At 38.4% G+C, this 17,876-nt stretch overlaps 2 protein-coding genes across 9 annotated transcripts in view; both read right to left on the bottom strand.

Annotated features, from left to right (window-relative positions):
• Positions 1–17,876, bottom strand: part of LOC145502758 (uncharacterized) — a 274,518-nt gene that overhangs the window by 164,487 nt on the left and 92,155 nt on the right. The window lies entirely within an intron of this gene.
• Positions 1–17,876, bottom strand: part of LOC145502762 (uncharacterized) — a 263,593-nt gene that overhangs the window by 185,748 nt on the left and 59,969 nt on the right. For 3 of the 8 annotated variants that reach the window (XM_081482125.1, XM_081482124.1, XM_081482126.1), the window contains exon 2: positions 581–663. Coding sequence is in view for 3 of the 8 variants with exons in the window: in XM_081482130.1 (XP_081338256.1) it covers positions 8,125–8,582; positions 8,838–8,901 (522 nt within the window). In the remaining 5 variants the exon portion in view is untranslated. Of the gene's footprint in view, positions 1–576; positions 664–7,766; positions 8,583–8,837; positions 8,925–11,151; positions 11,197–13,083; positions 13,107–17,876 lie in introns of those variants that run through there. The other 5 variants (XM_081482133.1, XM_081482131.1, XM_081482130.1 and 2 more) reach the window with 4 other exon arrangements.

Here is a 17,876-nt window from a genome sequence, read left to right as displayed (position 1 = left end):
TTTTCTACTAGAGAAGCAAATTATAGTGATGGAGATTTCACAATTTGTGTGCTACAGATCATTGAAAAAAAGAAATTCACTTGCACGAGAACAAAGAACATAGATGTTTGGCGACTACTGCAAATTACAATTGGCAATTTACCGAACTCATTGTCTTTCGCCAGTCAAATCAATTCTGAATACGACATATTTAAGAATTTAAAGACTTAGAATTTGCTGTTTCAACCCCAGGTAAATAGACATGTAGAAAGATACTTCATTTAACTTTGAGCAAATAAGGCTCGTTAGTCCTCCAGCTTGAACATCTAATGAGTCGACTTATTAAAACTTAAAGATCTAACTAAATAATAAATGCATATGAAAAACCGCTTGAATTTGCACCGTTGATAACACTGAATGATCAAATCAGTACTTACTTTAAATTAAACACGTAAAATAAGAAAACATTGGATCACGTAAAGACACAGTTTGTTCAATGCGACACATATATTACCGTACCCACATTGGTTCAATCCGAGTTCTAAAATTATTTTAATGAAATTTAAAATGGGAGTCTAACAGGGAACTTGCACGTACTTACAATTAGCTTTTACGGTCCCAAGATGTATCACTCGTTTGGTTTTGCTAATCAGTGTTGTGAACGCAAGCTGCACCTTGGATGGACTGGAAAAGTGAAAGTAAAATTTTTCCTGTAAAGCGTCATATAATATACTTACTTCCGTACTTGACGCAACTTGAATGACCCGTAGTCACGAGATGACCGGATGACTAAAATTGCCATGGTCAACATGAACAAAATATCAGCTTCAGTGACAGAGGTCGTAAATAATACTTTAGGAATGACCCACTACATTAAGAGGATTTAAAATGAATCCACTTTGGGCAATTAATAGATTGGAAAATAACAGGAAGGGACATCAATTTTCCTTGCCACAGGATCCTCAAAAGAAACACTGCTTTGAAACACTTCTTATTTACGTGTACACAAAGTCTTCATTGGGGATCACAGGCTTGTTCTTCAAAGATAAACTTAGCTAGTAAAAAGATTTTGATCTCCTCCTATTTCTAATAATAAATGATTCTGTAATCACGAATTAAGCACGAAACGGGAAAAAAGTAAGGGTCAACTTAGCCTGCGTAGCAAGCGTTTCCGTGGGGTTTGGTAGCAAAGAAAGACCGAGGAACGGGATTTTCGGTGTTTTGTCTGCGCGGAAAATGGGGCGAGAACCAAAAAAACAGAAGGAGGGGGCTGGGAGAGGGGAAGGAAGGAAACGCTTGCAGACAAACCCCTGGATTTTGAAAACCTCCGTTCGCCAGCGAACGGAGCTCGTGATTGGCTGGGCTAGTCCAATATTATTGACATGTGTCGATCAAAGGTATTTTAATACCTTTGCGTGCCAGACAAAAAGGGAAGACGCGTTCGAAGCTTGGTTACAAAACGCTTTAACTTTTCTCGCTGAACGAGGATTTAGTCGTCGGCTTCGACAGTACGGTAGAAATCCTGTAATGCAATGCCTACGCTTTGGTTTTTTGAAGCCTGCACATTATTGCAGAAGCAAGCGCGACACAATTTGCAGCTGTTCCTTTAATTTTAACATCACTTTCTTGAATGCCACATGCGCCAAGGACAAGATAATAAACCACGGGGACAGAAAATTAGTACTATTGCGTGGGAAAACTTAGTGATTTCGTCTGGCTTGTTACAAGGCAACATGTTGTCGTAGGTACTGCGACATTTCATTAGAAGCATTTTTGTTGACAGCATTTAGAACCTCTGGGCACAATCCTGAATGATTTGTTATAGTGTTAGCTGCGGCATGCCAGTTTTTGTCACATATTTGCCTTACCAAAAATTTAGTCGTCTCGTCGCGGGGAATTCTTACGAGGACATTTTATAAACAACTTTGACTTGGAGGTCGCCTAAGGGAAGATTATCTTTATTCAGATACTGGTCAAGATTATCGTTATTTCTCCTCTCAGATGTTTGAAGCCTCTCCTGCCCAAATTCCAAAGTTTGCCGAGAAGACTTTCCGTTGTTTGTTTTTGTTGCAGCGATAACAATCGAACCGATTTGCGGATCTGGCGTTTCCAGCAAACGCTTCTTTACTGGAATTGCCTTTGTGAGAGTTGACTTGCTAATTTTACTTTGTATCGATTCCTGGACGAATGAATACAGTGATCCAAGATTTCGAATCATGCGAGCACAAGGATTACTAACGCGACTGGAATACTTCTCACAGTTTAACTTTCAGGCAGATTTGTGCTAAAACTTCACCCTTGCAGTCTTTCCTTTTAGACGGATTGAGTAGCTTGATTAAAAATTACCAAATTTAATTCATCGAGATTTCTCCGTTGCCACCGTGCGCTCGTTGTTTCAGACATATTTTGACAAGTAAAGTTTATTTTGGTTCAAAGTTCACTTCCGCTACGGAAGGCCGAAGATTTTATTGGTTAATTTATGACAGCCGATGACAGCACGAAATCTCAGTGTGCGCGCTCAGGCATGAAAGGCCAAGTGGGCGGTTTTCAAAATCCAGGGGTTTGTCTTCCCCTCCCCCTCCCCTCTCTTTTACTCGCTCTATTTTTCGCGCTGTAATATTCTTTGCTCCCGAACACCACAGAAACGCTTGCTACGCAGGCTAGGGTCAACTCAACATCTAGAATTTCCTTTTATTGTAAATTTAGGATCCTGTGACAAGGAAAATTGATGTCTCTTCCTGTTATTGTCCATTCTTTTAATTTACAATCAGGAGCACGAAGGAAAGTTTTACTTTAACTTAAAATACTCCTTTTGACGATGTGTGGATCTCACCTTGAGAGAATGTTTCTCATTTCCGGCTCTCAGGTTCATCTCTGACGTAAAGAGTGACGCATTTTTCACAGAACTTTCCATCGGTTTACACCCTTGTAGCTAACAGAGATCAAATAAATCTCATTTTCCCAGCAAAGAGCAATACAAAGTTAAAAATGTAAATGTCGATGAGACGAAATGAGTGAATGATCACCAAAGGAAAAATTTTGTCAACTGGGAAAACATTTTTCCTAATTGGTACGATAACATGCATGCAGGGCAGAACTTTATAGAGGATGAACATTTGCCCTCCTAAACACTGCTTTTTCTAGTAGGGAAGCAAATCATAGTGATGGGGTTTTCTTAATTAGTGTGCTACAGATCAGAGAAATCGCCAGACACTGCGACAAAATTCACTTGCACAAAAGGAAATAATATGGAAGTTTGGCGACTACCGCAAGTTACAATTAGCAATTTACCAAACTCGTTCTCTTTCGACAGGCAAATCAATTTTGAATATGACATACTTAAGATTTTGAAGACTTGGAATTCCCCGCTCTGACTCTAGGGAGATAGATAGGTAGATAGATAGTTTAACTTCCAGCAACTGTAAATTGTTTGGCCTCTAGCTTGAACATCCAATGACTCGAGTTATAGAGAGGGTGGCAAAGGTGGGGTACCAATCACGCATCACGCTGAATTTTTCTATTAAATCACGCGTTACGGAGAATTTTTTTTCACCAATTGCACGCGTCGCGTAAAAAGAAGTAAGTACATCGCCAATTTTACTTTCTCGACCCTAAAAGCGTCGTTAAAAGAAGAACTTTGCCGATTCAGCTACAAAAATGCATCGGAAAATATGTGACCTCTCAAGCGAAAACGTTCCTTACGGTATCCGTTCGAATGGCTGAACGTACGGCAAATTAACTAGCCTACGAACAGGCTCCCAGCGAGGGCGGAAAAAAAAATTCCGGCGAGCGAAGCGAGCCGTTTAGCGCGGAAAAAAACAATTCCGCGAATTGCGCTCCCCCTCGTCACCATTCCGCACTCGGCCCTCCCCGATCATCCTATACCAGCTTGGCGAGCTCGCACTAAACCCATTAACCCAAACGGGAGCCTATTCGCAGGCTACAAGTGAACAAATAATTTGAACAGCGATAGTCAATTTATCTCATAAGACTACTTGGCTCTACATGAGTTGGTAACCACTGAATATAATGAGTAATGACTCTAGAAACGATTTAATGAAATGCAAACTTTGAAGGTAAGTGTGAGAAATTCATGAGATGTGGGCTGTGTAGGTATATGTTGGGAATTAATACGATGAAAGCTGTGTAGGATGTGTAGGTATATGTGGGGGATTAATGAGATGTAGGATGCGAGGGGCATGAGAGGGGGATGATTGAGGAAGAATACTTGATTGTATATCAAGGAGGTATTGTTTTAAGAGAGATTAAAAGAAATGTGTATATTGTGGTGGAGTTAACTGGCCGCCCAACCATCCGGGTGGTTTTGCACTTATAAAGCGAAGGAACAAAAGGCTTGGCTGTGAGCCATTGAGAAAGCACCGACGTCGTTGCCAAACTGGACAAACGAGTTTCTGATACCGGCTGGATTTGATTATTCAAAATGGCAGACATACATTAATTTAAGGCCTAATATACTAAACATGTTCTGTAACGGCTTTGTAATTTATGCTATACATACAGTTACATATTAGAATACGCGTTCACCTTGTGTATCTTGAGTTACAGTAGCCAGATTAAGCCTTGATTGCATTGACGAAGTTCATTTAAGGTTCTCTCTGCCATCTAATATTACATGTTGCAGCGAAAGGGTAGTGCTAATTCGTCGACAACGTATACCGTCTACGAATGCTTACGGGCGAAAATAACTTCCGATGCCTCGCTGCCTAAAGCATCACAATTTTCAATGTTATTCCAGCAGATATCATTGTCTCCGCAACATTTAGATTTGAGGTCAATGAAGTGGCGAGATCCCCGAGAGCTGGAAGCTATGGAAAGAGAAATACTGTAATAATTACTTGGTTTGGAGTAGGAAAGCCCCGAGTATCAACTCGCCATGTTCAAGGACGTTACTGATATCGCGATGACGATGACCTCTGAGTGTTCAAAGCCTTAAGAGGAAGATACAAACGATTGCCGTGTAGTAAAGGGGAAGATGAAAGGTATTGCATCGGGGAAGTTACGTAAACGAGATTGCTTCAGCATTAGGGAAAAACTTCCTACCGAGACGCTCGACAACTTAATCGCCGGATTGAAAAGAACCATGGCAAAGAGCTGCAATTTATGCGATTTGTTACGGTTTTTACACGATACTCTCATCTGCGTTCGACTAGTCTTGGGATAAAACACAAGCAAAGCACAAAGCAGCCAGTTAGAATGACAGACCCCAAGTTAAACAAGTGTATCGACCTTCCAGCATCCGAGATGCAAATATAGGGATCTTAACAATGACGACGGCGACTCCGAGGACAACGCCTTGTAAACTGAATTTTTCGAGGATGCCTATGGCTCTAAAACCTCACTCAGACTAAATATGTATTGTAATGACAGCGTTCAATTCTAAATTGAAATACGAAAAATTAACAGTTCGTTTCATTGTTCGCGTTCGCGGTCATTTTGCGTTGTTGTTTTGCAGAGGACGGCTATGAAATGTTCAAAGGTTTACTGAACACACTTGTAGAACCTTTGTTTTGGTCATTAAACCGTTTGTTTGGTGGTTTGTTCCAGATTCCGTCCACACTACGCCGGAGGAATTTAAAAACGCATACAAATTATTTCTACGGTTAGGCCTACGGTTCAGAGTAATCTGTCACGAAAATGAAGCTTTTCGTAAACGCTCTTCAAACCGGAGAAATTCAGTGAAAACACCGGTTTCGAGTTTTCATGTGGATGAAAAACATTTTAAATCGGACCTTTTCGAACACGATAGGATCAGGAGAATCACGTGATTTCCTGGCCAAGATTTCTTCAAACAAAGATATGAAACGAGCGGTGATTGTTGTGTTTTTAAATTCCTCCGGTGTAGTGTGGACGACCGGGCCTACGCTTCCTAGACTCCCAGCGAAGTCAATAATCAGACGGTGTTCTTCAATGAGTCCAAAGAGGAAAACAATTGGAGGTCCCGCGCAAAGGAGAAATGCACGATAAAAAAACACTATGAACAAAATAAATATTTAGGAGTGGATCTCTTTAAGGACCTCGATCAAGTTTAATATTCGTTATATGTTACTAGCTTTATCACGAAGGCTGGCCCGGTGGCTAAATAAAGTTTTACTTTAATTACTTTTACCGACGGATTTATCAGAAGGAACCTGGAACACCTTTAAGAAAAACTCTTGTTATTCATTAGTAAGAGACCATCTGTGTGAGATTCACATACCCGAAAGGAAATTCATGACATCCAGATCTTGGGTATACAATTAATTATCGAATACCAGGGTATGTGATTTGCATACCTAAAAGGAAATTCATGACATCCAGATCTAAGGTATACAACGACAAGCAGCTTGTTTTGTTAAACATTTTTATTGTCGAATACCATTGTATGTGACCGGTCTATTGAATTAGCTGATAGTGAAAACGCATCTCATTAAATCGGTTCTGCAACCATTTGTCATTAAATCAGTTGTCATCAGTTCATGTGGAACCAAGCGGGCTAATCACCTGATACATGCTACTTCCGCGACCGTCGTTACATGTAATATTCAATATTCGTTGGAGTAAGAACAATTAAGATTACAGAAAATGGATATCGGAGGATGTGATCTAGTAACTGTTGTAACATTTCTTCAGTAATCTTTGGAGATCAGGTGCTTTTCCTTGTCTACTCTCACAGAGTTCACACGTATTTTATCGCGCTCCGCTATTTTGATTCTTACATGTAGATCTATTGCCTAATAGCCCATTTCTGAGTTGCCTTAAGCCTCACTATCCAAGCGAGGCCGGCCTGGTGTTCCAACCATTCATGTGACAATGGGTTTAATTTGCATGTGAATGAAATCTCGTTTTCATTTGAAAGGATGGGTCCCCGGACTCGCTTTGTGAAACAGGCTAAAGTTAATACGGAAATGGCTTATTTTCAAGTAGCGTGGTAGATTTGCACGCCAACTGCGTTATACTTGATCGTGAATTTTAGTCCCCTAAAGCCGATTCAAATTTAACGTTCATCTCTCACCACGTTTAGAAGTTATGGAAACTATCATGTGCGCTTGAATTGCATTTGGAGCTCTACTTTTGAATCTGCTGTGTTTATATTACATGTAGACACAAGTACCCATTGGGTGCCTATATTTTTAGATTTGTGGATGTGGGGTCTTAACTCTACGGGATAAAGAAAAAAAAGAGCAAGTATCATTTTCCTGCCATTGTTGTAATTCGTCTTAACAATAGTAAAGAGAGATTTACTTGGCCTTTTCATATTTGACAAAGAAAAAATTTATATGATCGTCCAGATTATCTGGCTGACACATATTTTTCGTTGGCCATGTTTCCTAGCCCTAGCCCTACCATTTTAAAATGGTCTCCGCAGTCCCTACTAAATCCTAGTTCCATGCACATTGTGACTTTTCTTGCACGGCTACACATTTAATTTTGCACGAGATTCTGCACCATATTTCTGCACCTTATTTCTGCATGTTATTTCTGCACCTTATTTCTGCATCTTTTTTCTGCACCTTATTTTTGCATCTTATTTCTGCACCTTATATTTGCACCTTATTTCTGCATCTTATTTCTGCACCTTATTTCTGCATGTTATTTCTCCACCCTATTTCTGCATCTTATTTCTCCACCTAATTTTTGCACCTTATTTTTGCACCTTATTTCTGCATCTTATTTCTGCACCTTATTTTTGCACCTTATTTCTGCATCTTATTTCTGCACCTTATTTCTGCACCTTATTTTTGCACCTTATTTTTGCACCTTATTTCTGCACCTTATTTCTACACCTTATTTCGAAAATGAGGAATTCCGTGATGACCCTAGCAACTGTAAAGCAGAAGAGAAACGATGAACAACTTTTTTTTTCATTTATGTCCTCGTTTTATTTTAGCTTGTTTATGTGTTTAGCCTTATGGTGTACAATAATATTGCCATCAAATCACTTACTTTAAACACATTCGTTTAACAGCTTTCTACATTTCTTATCTCCGCTTTCCCTTTCCCTTCAAGTACATGAAGCAATTTCTCTAATACTAAATATTACAAGAATTAATTGAGCTCTTAATTGCTGCAACTAGAAAGTGAAAATTGAATACTTTCAGTCAAAAAATTTGCCTGATTCTTGTAACTGAAAACGTCCCAGTATTTTTAGATATAGAGGCCATAAACATCACAGCAGACCAGTCCTCCATTGTCGCTTTCACTGCTGTCCGCCAAATCCTCATCATACCACACTCGCAACTCTTGGCCCGAGCTCACCGAGTAAGGAGAAAAACGCGGCGGGATAATCTCAGGAGAAAACGAGTTATATCCGGGTAACTCGTACCACTTTCCAGGTTGATCCGGGAGGAACGGGCTTACTGGCATAATAATGGTGTTGCTTGAAGTTGTTATGACTACATCAATGCGTTTTGCTCCTGCAACTTTGTCACCACAGCCCCAGAAAGACCAGTAGGAAAGGCTGCTATCATCGCAGGTCACGTAACCGCTTAGGTAGACCAATTTTACAGCGACTATCTTGCCACCGTAAGGAACGTTGAAACTGCCAAACGTGTCATCCCTGGCGCCAAAACATACAGGACGGGGATTCACTTTGACCCAGGAATCTAAAGATATATGAGTGGAAGAGTTAGTAAATGAATCAGTCAATCGATGTGCAAACTTACATTTATAAAATAAATCACGTCATTTTCAAACTATTGTTTTCGTACTCAAATACTTTTGTGGCAGTTGCAATACTCTTTTCCTTTCTTTTTCACACTTTCAGCTATCCCCGCCTCCAAAAAAAATTATCTCGACTAAATTGAACTGATACACATTTTAAACAAAAAAATAAATAAATAAAATAAACGTCTTCTTACCCAATGCAGCAATGGAAGGGACTATCAAGAGCATCATAGCCACAAAAATTAACCTTTGGTCCATGGTGTGCAGCACGGTACGAGAATCTAGAAAATAAAATAATCATAGCAAAGAGATAAGAAATACAGAATCAGCTCGAACGTAGGATAAGTCGAAACAAAGGGATAAGTAGGAACGTAAGATCAGTAGGAAAATGGAACAGTAAGAACAAAGGATCAGTGAGAAAATTAGGATCAATAAACAGTCATGAAATGTTTCACAGCGCTTTACATCTTCATCGTCTTGCAGCTTCTTCTACCCAACAGTGATCAAATATTATTTCTTCAGTGATAACAAAACAAAATGTCGGTCAGACAAAATGAGAGAAAGATCTAAGAGGATATCAATATTGCTTTGAAAACGAAAAGAATTTTTTTTTTGCCGATTTGCACTGCAGTGCCATTAGCTTTAATTCTCTTTTATCAGACAACTGAATTAGCCAAACATTTGAATTCAAATTATGATTCTGTTTCTGCTTAAGACAAATCGATCTTGATTTCTCACACAGAGTACATTTCTTTTGTGGAACGTTTCTTGTATACCTGTGCATAAAACTCTGGTTACCCTCCGCAGTCTTCGGGGCAATTCAAAGGTTTCTTCTTAAAATTTAAAATACGGGAATGAAAACATTTTTATCTCATCATCTTTCGATAATAAATGACTTTGTATTCAAGAATTAAGCAGCAGAAGGGAAAAATACAGGGTCATGTGGAATTAAGGCGTCTGTCGACCGAGAGTCGACCGAGTGTCGGTCGACATGTCTTCCAAGTTGATTGACCGTCGATCGACACTATCGGTCGACACCTGGTCGGCATGTCGGTCGACACTCGGCCGACACCTCGACCGATGTGTTGCAATCAACAATCGGTGGTGTATCGGTCGACTGTTGGTGGTATTGATAGCTGTCAACTGTTATTTTGCTGAAATAATAGCCAAGCGAAAGAAGATTCTCTATCACCTTTGCTGATATGTTGATAGAGCGAGAATACAACTCAAACTGCCGTCATTTCGAATACATATCTAACGCAAGTTGAGGTCTCGACAAGCACTGGGTAGGAAAAAACGGACTCACACGAACATATTCTAGGGGTGGCGAATGGTAAATACGAGACTGCGCGAGAGGGCGAGACAAGCGTTTTCCTCTGCGAGCCCGAGACATTGTGACATTTTAAATTGCGAGACCGAGACTTCAAAGGGTTTAACGTGCGAGCGCAAGACGTTCAGACTCTTAAAATTTGGGTCCCAGATTTAGTTGAGAGCTAGAACGAGCTTTTGCAGCCTTTTAGCCACCTTCTTCAAATTGGCTGGAGCTGGAAATTCCATTATAACACACTATACGTTATGATCTCGTAGAACAAAATAACTGTTTAACTGGAGCCAAAACGGACGTTGCGGTAGGTTTTGTAGCTTTTTGTGGAATTCAGACAATTTAGGTGAAGTTAGGATTAAATTTTTCTCTGGAAGTTGTAAGTTGCTTCATTGAAATTCAATGCCGTGTCAAGTGAAGAGAAGATGTTATTTATAAAACCTGAGATAAAGGAACGAATCGGGACTTTGAACCCCTTTAGCCTTGCGAAAAATCGAGACTCGGAGACAGCTTCTTATAAAAATCGAGACTGCGAGACGCACACATAACCGCTAAAAAACGATACTGCGAGACTCGTGAAATTCGACTAAAATTTTGCGAGACCCAGAGTTTTTGAAAGACCATTCGCCACCCCTAATATTCCAATTGCATTGAATAGCAAACATTGTAACGTAAGTTACTAAACCGTTCATTTTGATACATAGATACTAACCGTAATCCAGTGCAATACTGGATAATACATAACCGTACCAAAATGCTGGCATCGCACAGAGCGCATAAAGACGCCGAAAAAAGTTACATGACGTAATTAGCAAATCTTTTTTTCCCATCGAGTTGAAGTTTTACTTGAATTAAAAAATGATACTGTAGATAATTTTACTCGTTTGATTTATTCGCACAAAAGCAGGCACCTTCATAATCAAACTCACTTTTATTTTACGTCGTCAGTTTAAAAGCTTGCTTAAAGTGGGCACAAGCGCTTCTTCAAAGAGGAAGAAGCGACGAATTTATTTCACTAGCACAATATACAAACATTACGCCACGGTGAAAATAAGCTACCAACAAAAATAAAATGAGAAAGGCAGATGGAGAGTTTAATCCTAGAAAGTTTGTGTTATTATCTACTGCGAACGTCTAAATGAATCCTTTGTCAGTCATATTAAGAACAGGGAAATCTTGCTACCTACCTTAAATCTTCTTTTTAGCGTCGGATGAGCTCAAGAAATCAAAATCTGCAGAAAATTAATCAATGAAACAGTTAGGATGACATTTAGGAATTCGTTTAATCTGAAACTGATCTTACCTTTCTCAGTGTCTGACAAGCAATTGAGGGGTTGCTGTTATATACGTACATATTTTGGAAGCATTCCACTGACTTAGATACACACCCTTAACATCGCCTGTAGCTTTCTCTAGAACTCACGAAAGCGACCAAAGTCCTAAATTTCCAGACATATTTAATTTATAGTTCTAGCTCCGTGGTAAGACTGATAGATTGAATAAATTTCGTTTTCTTTCATCGCAATGTAGAAGTTTTGCAGATTTGAATTCGTGTACCCCATATGCATATCAGTGTTTTTTATCGGTGTTGTTCAATTACTTTAGTTGTATGCTGCTTTTGTGAAAAAAAGAAAAATTATAATTGAAATACTGACTAAAACTACTTCCACCGCTGGTTATTGATTATTTCTTTCGTATTTAATTTACGGAATATGAATTATGATAACGCAACTGATAATTGATCATTTGTAAAATGAAAATATTATGAGAATTAAGAAAGGCATTGTGTGTTTTAAGCAAAGTTTGCTTCTAAACTGTATTGCATGATGGAAAGCAAGGCTCCATTTCATTGAGGGGTGGCTGTTATGGACATAATTTTGGAGCACTACATGATTGTTTTGAACTCTTCTTTTCAGTCCGACGCAATATTAGGGGTGCCGAATGGTAAATACGAGACTGCGCGAGACGGCGAGACAAGCGTTTTCTTCTGCGAGCCCGAGACATTTTGACATTTTAAATTGCGAGACCGAGACTTCAGTGGGTTTGACGTGCGAGCGCAAGACATTCAGACTCTTAAAATTTGGGTCCCAGATTTAGTTGAGAGCTAGAACGAGCTTTTGCAGCCTTTTAGCCACCTTCTTCAAATTGGCTGGAGCTGGAAATTCCATTATAACACACTATACGTTATGATCTCGTAGAACAAAATAACTGTTTAACTGGAGCCAAAACGGACGTTGCGGTAGGTTTTGTAGCTTTTTGTGGAATTCAGACAATTTAGGTGAAGTTAGGATTAAATTTTTCTCTGGAAGTTGTAAGTTGCTTCATTGAAATTCAATGCCGTGTCAAGTGAAGAGAAGATGTTATTTATAAAACCTGAGATAAAGGAACGAATCGGGACTTTGAACCCCTTTAGCCTTGCGAAAAATCGAGACTCGGAGACAGCTTCTTATAAAAATCGAGACTGCGAGACGCACACATAACCGCTAAAAAACGATACTGCGAGACTCGTGAAATTCGACTAAAATTTTGCGAGACCCAGAGTTTTTGAAAGACCATTCGCCACCCCTAATATTCCAATTGCATTGAATAGCAAACATTGTAACGTAAGTTACTAAACCGTTCATTTTGATACATAGATACTAACCGTAATCCAGTGCAATACTGGATAATACATAACCGTACCAAAATGCTGGCATCGCACAGAGCGCATAAAGACGCCGAAAAAAGTTACATGACGTAATTAGCAAATCTTTTTTTCCCATCGAGTTGAAGTTTTACTTGAATTAAAAAATGATACTGTAGATAATTTTACTCGTTTGATTTATTCGCACAAAAGCAGGCACCTTCATAATCAAACTCACTTTTATTTTACGTCGTCAGTTTAAAAGCTTGCTTAAAGTGGGCACAAGCGCTTCTTCAAAGAGGAAGAAGCGACGAATTTATTTCACTAGCACAATATACAAACATTACGCCACGGTGAAAATAAGCTACCAACAAAAATAAAATGAGAAAGGCAGATGGAGAGTTTAATCCTAGAAAGTTTGTGTTATTATCTACTGCGAACGTCTAAATGAATCCTTTGTCAGCCATATTAAGAACAGGGAAATCTTGCTACCTACCTTAAATCTTCTTTTTAGCGTCGGATGAGCTCAAGAAATCAAAATCTGCAGAAAATTAATCAATGAAACAGTTAGGATGACATTTAGGAATTCGTTTAATCTGAAACTGATCTTACCTTTCTCAGTGTCTGACAAGCAATTGAGGGGTTGCTGTTATATACGTACATATTTTGGAAGCATTCCACTGACTTAGATACACACCCTTAACATCGCCTGTAGCTTTCTCTAGAACTCACGAAAGCGACCAAAGTCCTAAATTTCCAGACATATTTAATTTATAGTTCTAGCTCCGTGGTAAGACTGATAGATTGAATAAATTTCGTTTTCTTTCATCGCAATGTAGAAGTTTTGCAGATTTGAATTCGTGTACCCCATATGCATATCAGTGTTTTTTATCGGTGTTGTTCAATTACTTTAGTTGTATGCTGCTTTTGTGAAAAAAAGAAAAATTATAATTGAAATACTGACTAAAACTACTTCCATCGCTGGTTATTGATTATTTCTTTCGTATTTAATTTACGGAATATGAATTATGATAACGCAACTGATAATTGATCATTTGTAAAATGAAAATATTATGAGAATTAAGAAAGGCATTGTGTGTTTTAAGCAAAGTTTGCTTCTAAACTGTATTGCATGATGGAAAGCAAGGCTCCATTTCATTGAGGGGTGGCTGTTATGGACATAATTTTGGAGCACTACATGATTGTTTTGAACTCTTCTTTTCAGTCCGACGCAATATTAGGGGTGCCGAATGGTAAATACGAGACTGCGCGAGACGGCGAGACAAGCGTTTTCTTCTGCGAGCCCGAGACATTTTGACATTTTAAATTGCGAGACCGAGACTTCAGTGGGTTTGACGTGCGAGCGCAAGACATTCAGACTCTTAAAATTTGGGTCCCAGATTTAGTTGAGAGCTAGAACGAGCTTTTGCAGCCTTTTAGCCACCTTCTTCAAATTGGCTGGAGCTGGAAATTCCATTATAACACACTATACGTTATGATCTCGTAGAACAAAATAACTGTTTAACTGGAGCCAAAACGGACGTTGCGGTAGGTTTTGTAGCTTTTTGTGGAATTCAGACAATTTAGGTGAAGTTAGGATTAAATTTTTCTCTGGAAGTTGTAAGTTGCTTCATTGAAATTCAATGCCGTGTCAAGTGAAGAGAAGATGTTATTTATAAAACCTGAGATAAAGGAACGAATCGGGACTTTGAACCCCTTTAGCCTTGCGAAAAATCGAGACTCGGAGACAGCTTCTTATAAAAATCGAGACTGCGAGACGCACACATAACCGCTAAAAAACGATACTGCGAGACTCGTGAAATTCGACTAAAATTTTGCGAGACCCAGAGTTTTTGAAAGACCATTCGCCACCCCTAATATTCCAATTGCATTGAATAGCAAACATTGTAACGTAAGTTACTAAACCGTTCATTTTGATACATAGATACTAACCGTAATCCAGTGCAATACTGGATAATACATAACCGTACCAAAATGCTGGCATCGCACAGAGCGCATAAAGACGCCGAAAAAAGTTACATGACGTAATTAGCAAATCTTTTTTTCCCATCGAGTTGAAGTTTTACTTGAATTAAAAAATGATACTGTAGATAATTTTACTCGTTTGATTTATTCGCACAAAAGCAGGCACCTTCATAATCAAACTCACTTTTATTTTACGTCGTCAGTTTAAAAGCTTGCTTAAAGTGGGCACAAGCGCTTCTTCAAAGAGGAAGAAGCGACGAATTTATTTCACTAGCACAATATACAAACATTACGCCACGGTGAAAATAAGCTACCAACAAAAATAAAATGAGAAAGGCTGACGGAGAGCTTAACCCTAAGAAATTTGTGTTATTATCTACTGCGAACTTCTAAATGAATCCTTTGTCAGCCATATTAAGAACAGGGAAATCTTGCTACCTACCTTAAATCTTCTTTTTAGCGTCGGATGAGCTCAAGAAATCAAAATCTGCAGAAAATTAATCAATGAAACAGTCAGGATGACATTTAGGAACTCGTTTAATATCAAACTGATCTTACCTTTCTCAGTTCCTAACAAACAATTGAGAGGTGGCTGTTATGTACATATTTTGGAAGCATTCCACTGACTTAGATACACACCCTTAACATCGCCTGTAGCAATTCTGTAGAACTCACGAAAGCGACCAAAGTCCTAAATTTCCAGACAAATTAAATTAAAGGTTCTAGCTCCGTGAGAAGACTGATAGATTGAATAAATTTCGTTTTCTTTCATCGCAATGTAGAAGTTTTGCAGATTTTGAATTCGTGTACCCCATATCATTGTTTTTTCTCGGTGTTGTTCAATTACTTAAGTTGTATGCTGCTTTTGTGAAAAAAAAAAGAAAAATCAAAATTGAAATACTGACTAAAACTACCTGCATCGCTGCTTATTGATTATTTCTTTCGTATTTAATTTACGGAATATGAATTATGATAACGCAACTGATAATTGATAATTTGTAAAATGAAAATATTATGAGAATTAAGAAAGGCATTTTGTGTTTTAAGCAAAGTTTGCTTCTAAGCTGTATTGCATGATGGAAAACAAGGCTCCATTTCATCGAGGGGTGGCTGTTATGGACATAATTTTGGACCACTACATAATTGTTTTGAAATCTTCTTTTCAGTCCGGCGCAATATTAGGGGTGGCGAATAGTTGACAGCTAGAACGAGCTTGTGCAGCCTTTTCGTCAGTTTCTTCAAACTGGCTGGAACTGAAAATTCCATTTTAACACACTATACCTTATGATATCGTAGAACAAAATAACTGTTTTACTGGAGCCAAAATGGACGTTGCGGTAGGTTTTGTAGCTTTTTGTGGAATCCAGACAATTTAGGTGAGGTTAAGATTAAATTTTCCTCTGAAATTTGTAAGTTGCTTCATTGAAATTCCATGTCAAGTTAAGAGAAGACGTTATTTATAAAAAACCTGAGATAAAGGAACGAATCGGGACTTTGAACCCCTTTAGCGTTGCGAAAAATCGAGACTGGGAGACAGCTTCGTATAAAAATCGAGACTGCGAGACGCACATAACCGCTAAAAAACGATACTACGCGACTCGTGAAATTCGACTAAAATTTTGCGAGACCCAGAGTTTTTGAAGGACCATTCGCCACCCCCTTATATTCCAATTGCATTGAATAGCAAACATTGTAACGTAAGGTAGAAAACCGTTCATTTTCATACATAGATACTAACAGTAATCCAGTGTAATACTGGATAATACAAGACCGTACCATAATGCTGGCATCGCACAGAAGGCATAAAGACGCCGAAGAAAATTACATGACGTAATTAGCGAATCTTTTTTTCCCATCGTGTTCGAGTTTTACTTGAATAAAGAAATGATACTGTAGATAATTTTACTCGTTTGATTTATTCGCGCAAAAAACGGGCACCTTCATAATCAAACTCACTTTTATTTTACGTCGTTAGTTTAAAAGCTTGCTTAAAGTAGGCACAAGCGCTTCTTCAAAGAGGAAGAAGCGACGAATTTATTTCACTAGCACAATATACAAACATTACGCCACGGTGAAAATAAGCTACCAATAAAAATAAAATGAGAAAGGCAGATGGAGAGTTTAATCCTAGGAAGTTTGTGTTATTATCTACTGCGAACTTCTAAATGAATCCTTTGTCAGCCATATTAAGAACAGGGAAATCTTGCTACCTACCTTAAATCTTCTTTTTAGCGTCGGATGAGCTCAAGAAATCAAAATCTGCAGAAAATTAATCAATGAAACAGTCAGGATGACATTTAGGAATTCGTTTAATCTGAAACTGATCTTACCTTTCTCAGTCTCTAACAAACAATTGAGGGGTGGCTGTTATGTCTATACTTTGGAAGCATTCCACTGACTTAGATACACACCCTTAACATCGCCTGTAGCAATTCTGTAGAACTCACGAAAGCGACCAAAGTCCTAAATTTCCAGAAATATTAAATTAAAGGTTCTAGCTCCGTGGTAAGACTGATAGATTGAATAAATTTCGTTTTCTTTCATGAGAATGTGGAGGTTTTGCAGATTTTGAATTCGTGTACCCCATATCAGTGTTTTTTCTCGGTGTTGTTCAATTACTTTAGTTGTATGCTGCTTTTGTGAAAAAAAAAAAAAAAAAAAAGAAAAATTATAATTGAAATACTGACTAGAACAACCTGCATCGCTGGTTATTGATTATTTCTTTTGTATTTAATTTACGAAATATGAATTATCATAACGCAACTGATAATTGATAATTTGTAAAATGAAAATATTATGAGAATTAAGAAAGGCATTTTGTGTTTTAAGCAAAGTTTGCTTCTAAGCTGTATTGCATGATGGAAAACAAGGCTCCATTTCATTGAGGGGTGGCTGTTATGGACATAATTTTGGAACACTACATGATTGTTTTGAACTCTTCTTTTCAGTCCGGCGCAATATTAGGGTTGGCGAATGATAAATACGAGACGGCGAGACAAGCATTTTCCTCTGCGAGCCCGAGACATTTTGACATTTTAAATTGACGTGCGAGCGCAAGACGTCCAGACTTTTAAAATTTGGGTCCTAGATTTAGTTGAGAGCTAGAACGAGCTTTTGCAGCCTTTTAGCCAGCTTCTTCAAAGTGGCTGGAGCTGGAAATTCCATTATAACACATTACGTTATGATATCGCAGAACAAAATAACTGTTTTACTGGAGCCAAAACGGACGTTGCGGTAGGTTTTGTAGCTTTTTGTGGAATTCAGACAATTTAGGTGAAGTTAGGATTAAATTTTCTCTGGAAT

The sequence above is a fragment of the Orbicella franksi genome, chromosome 11 (genome assembly GCF_964199315.1).
Source record: "Orbicella franksi chromosome 11, jaOrbFran1.1, whole genome shotgun sequence".
Taxonomy (NCBI): domain Eukaryota; kingdom Metazoa; phylum Cnidaria; class Anthozoa; order Scleractinia; family Merulinidae; genus Orbicella; species Orbicella franksi.
Note: the sequence above shows the minus strand (reverse complement) of the source record. Positions and strands in the feature narration are given on the sequence as shown.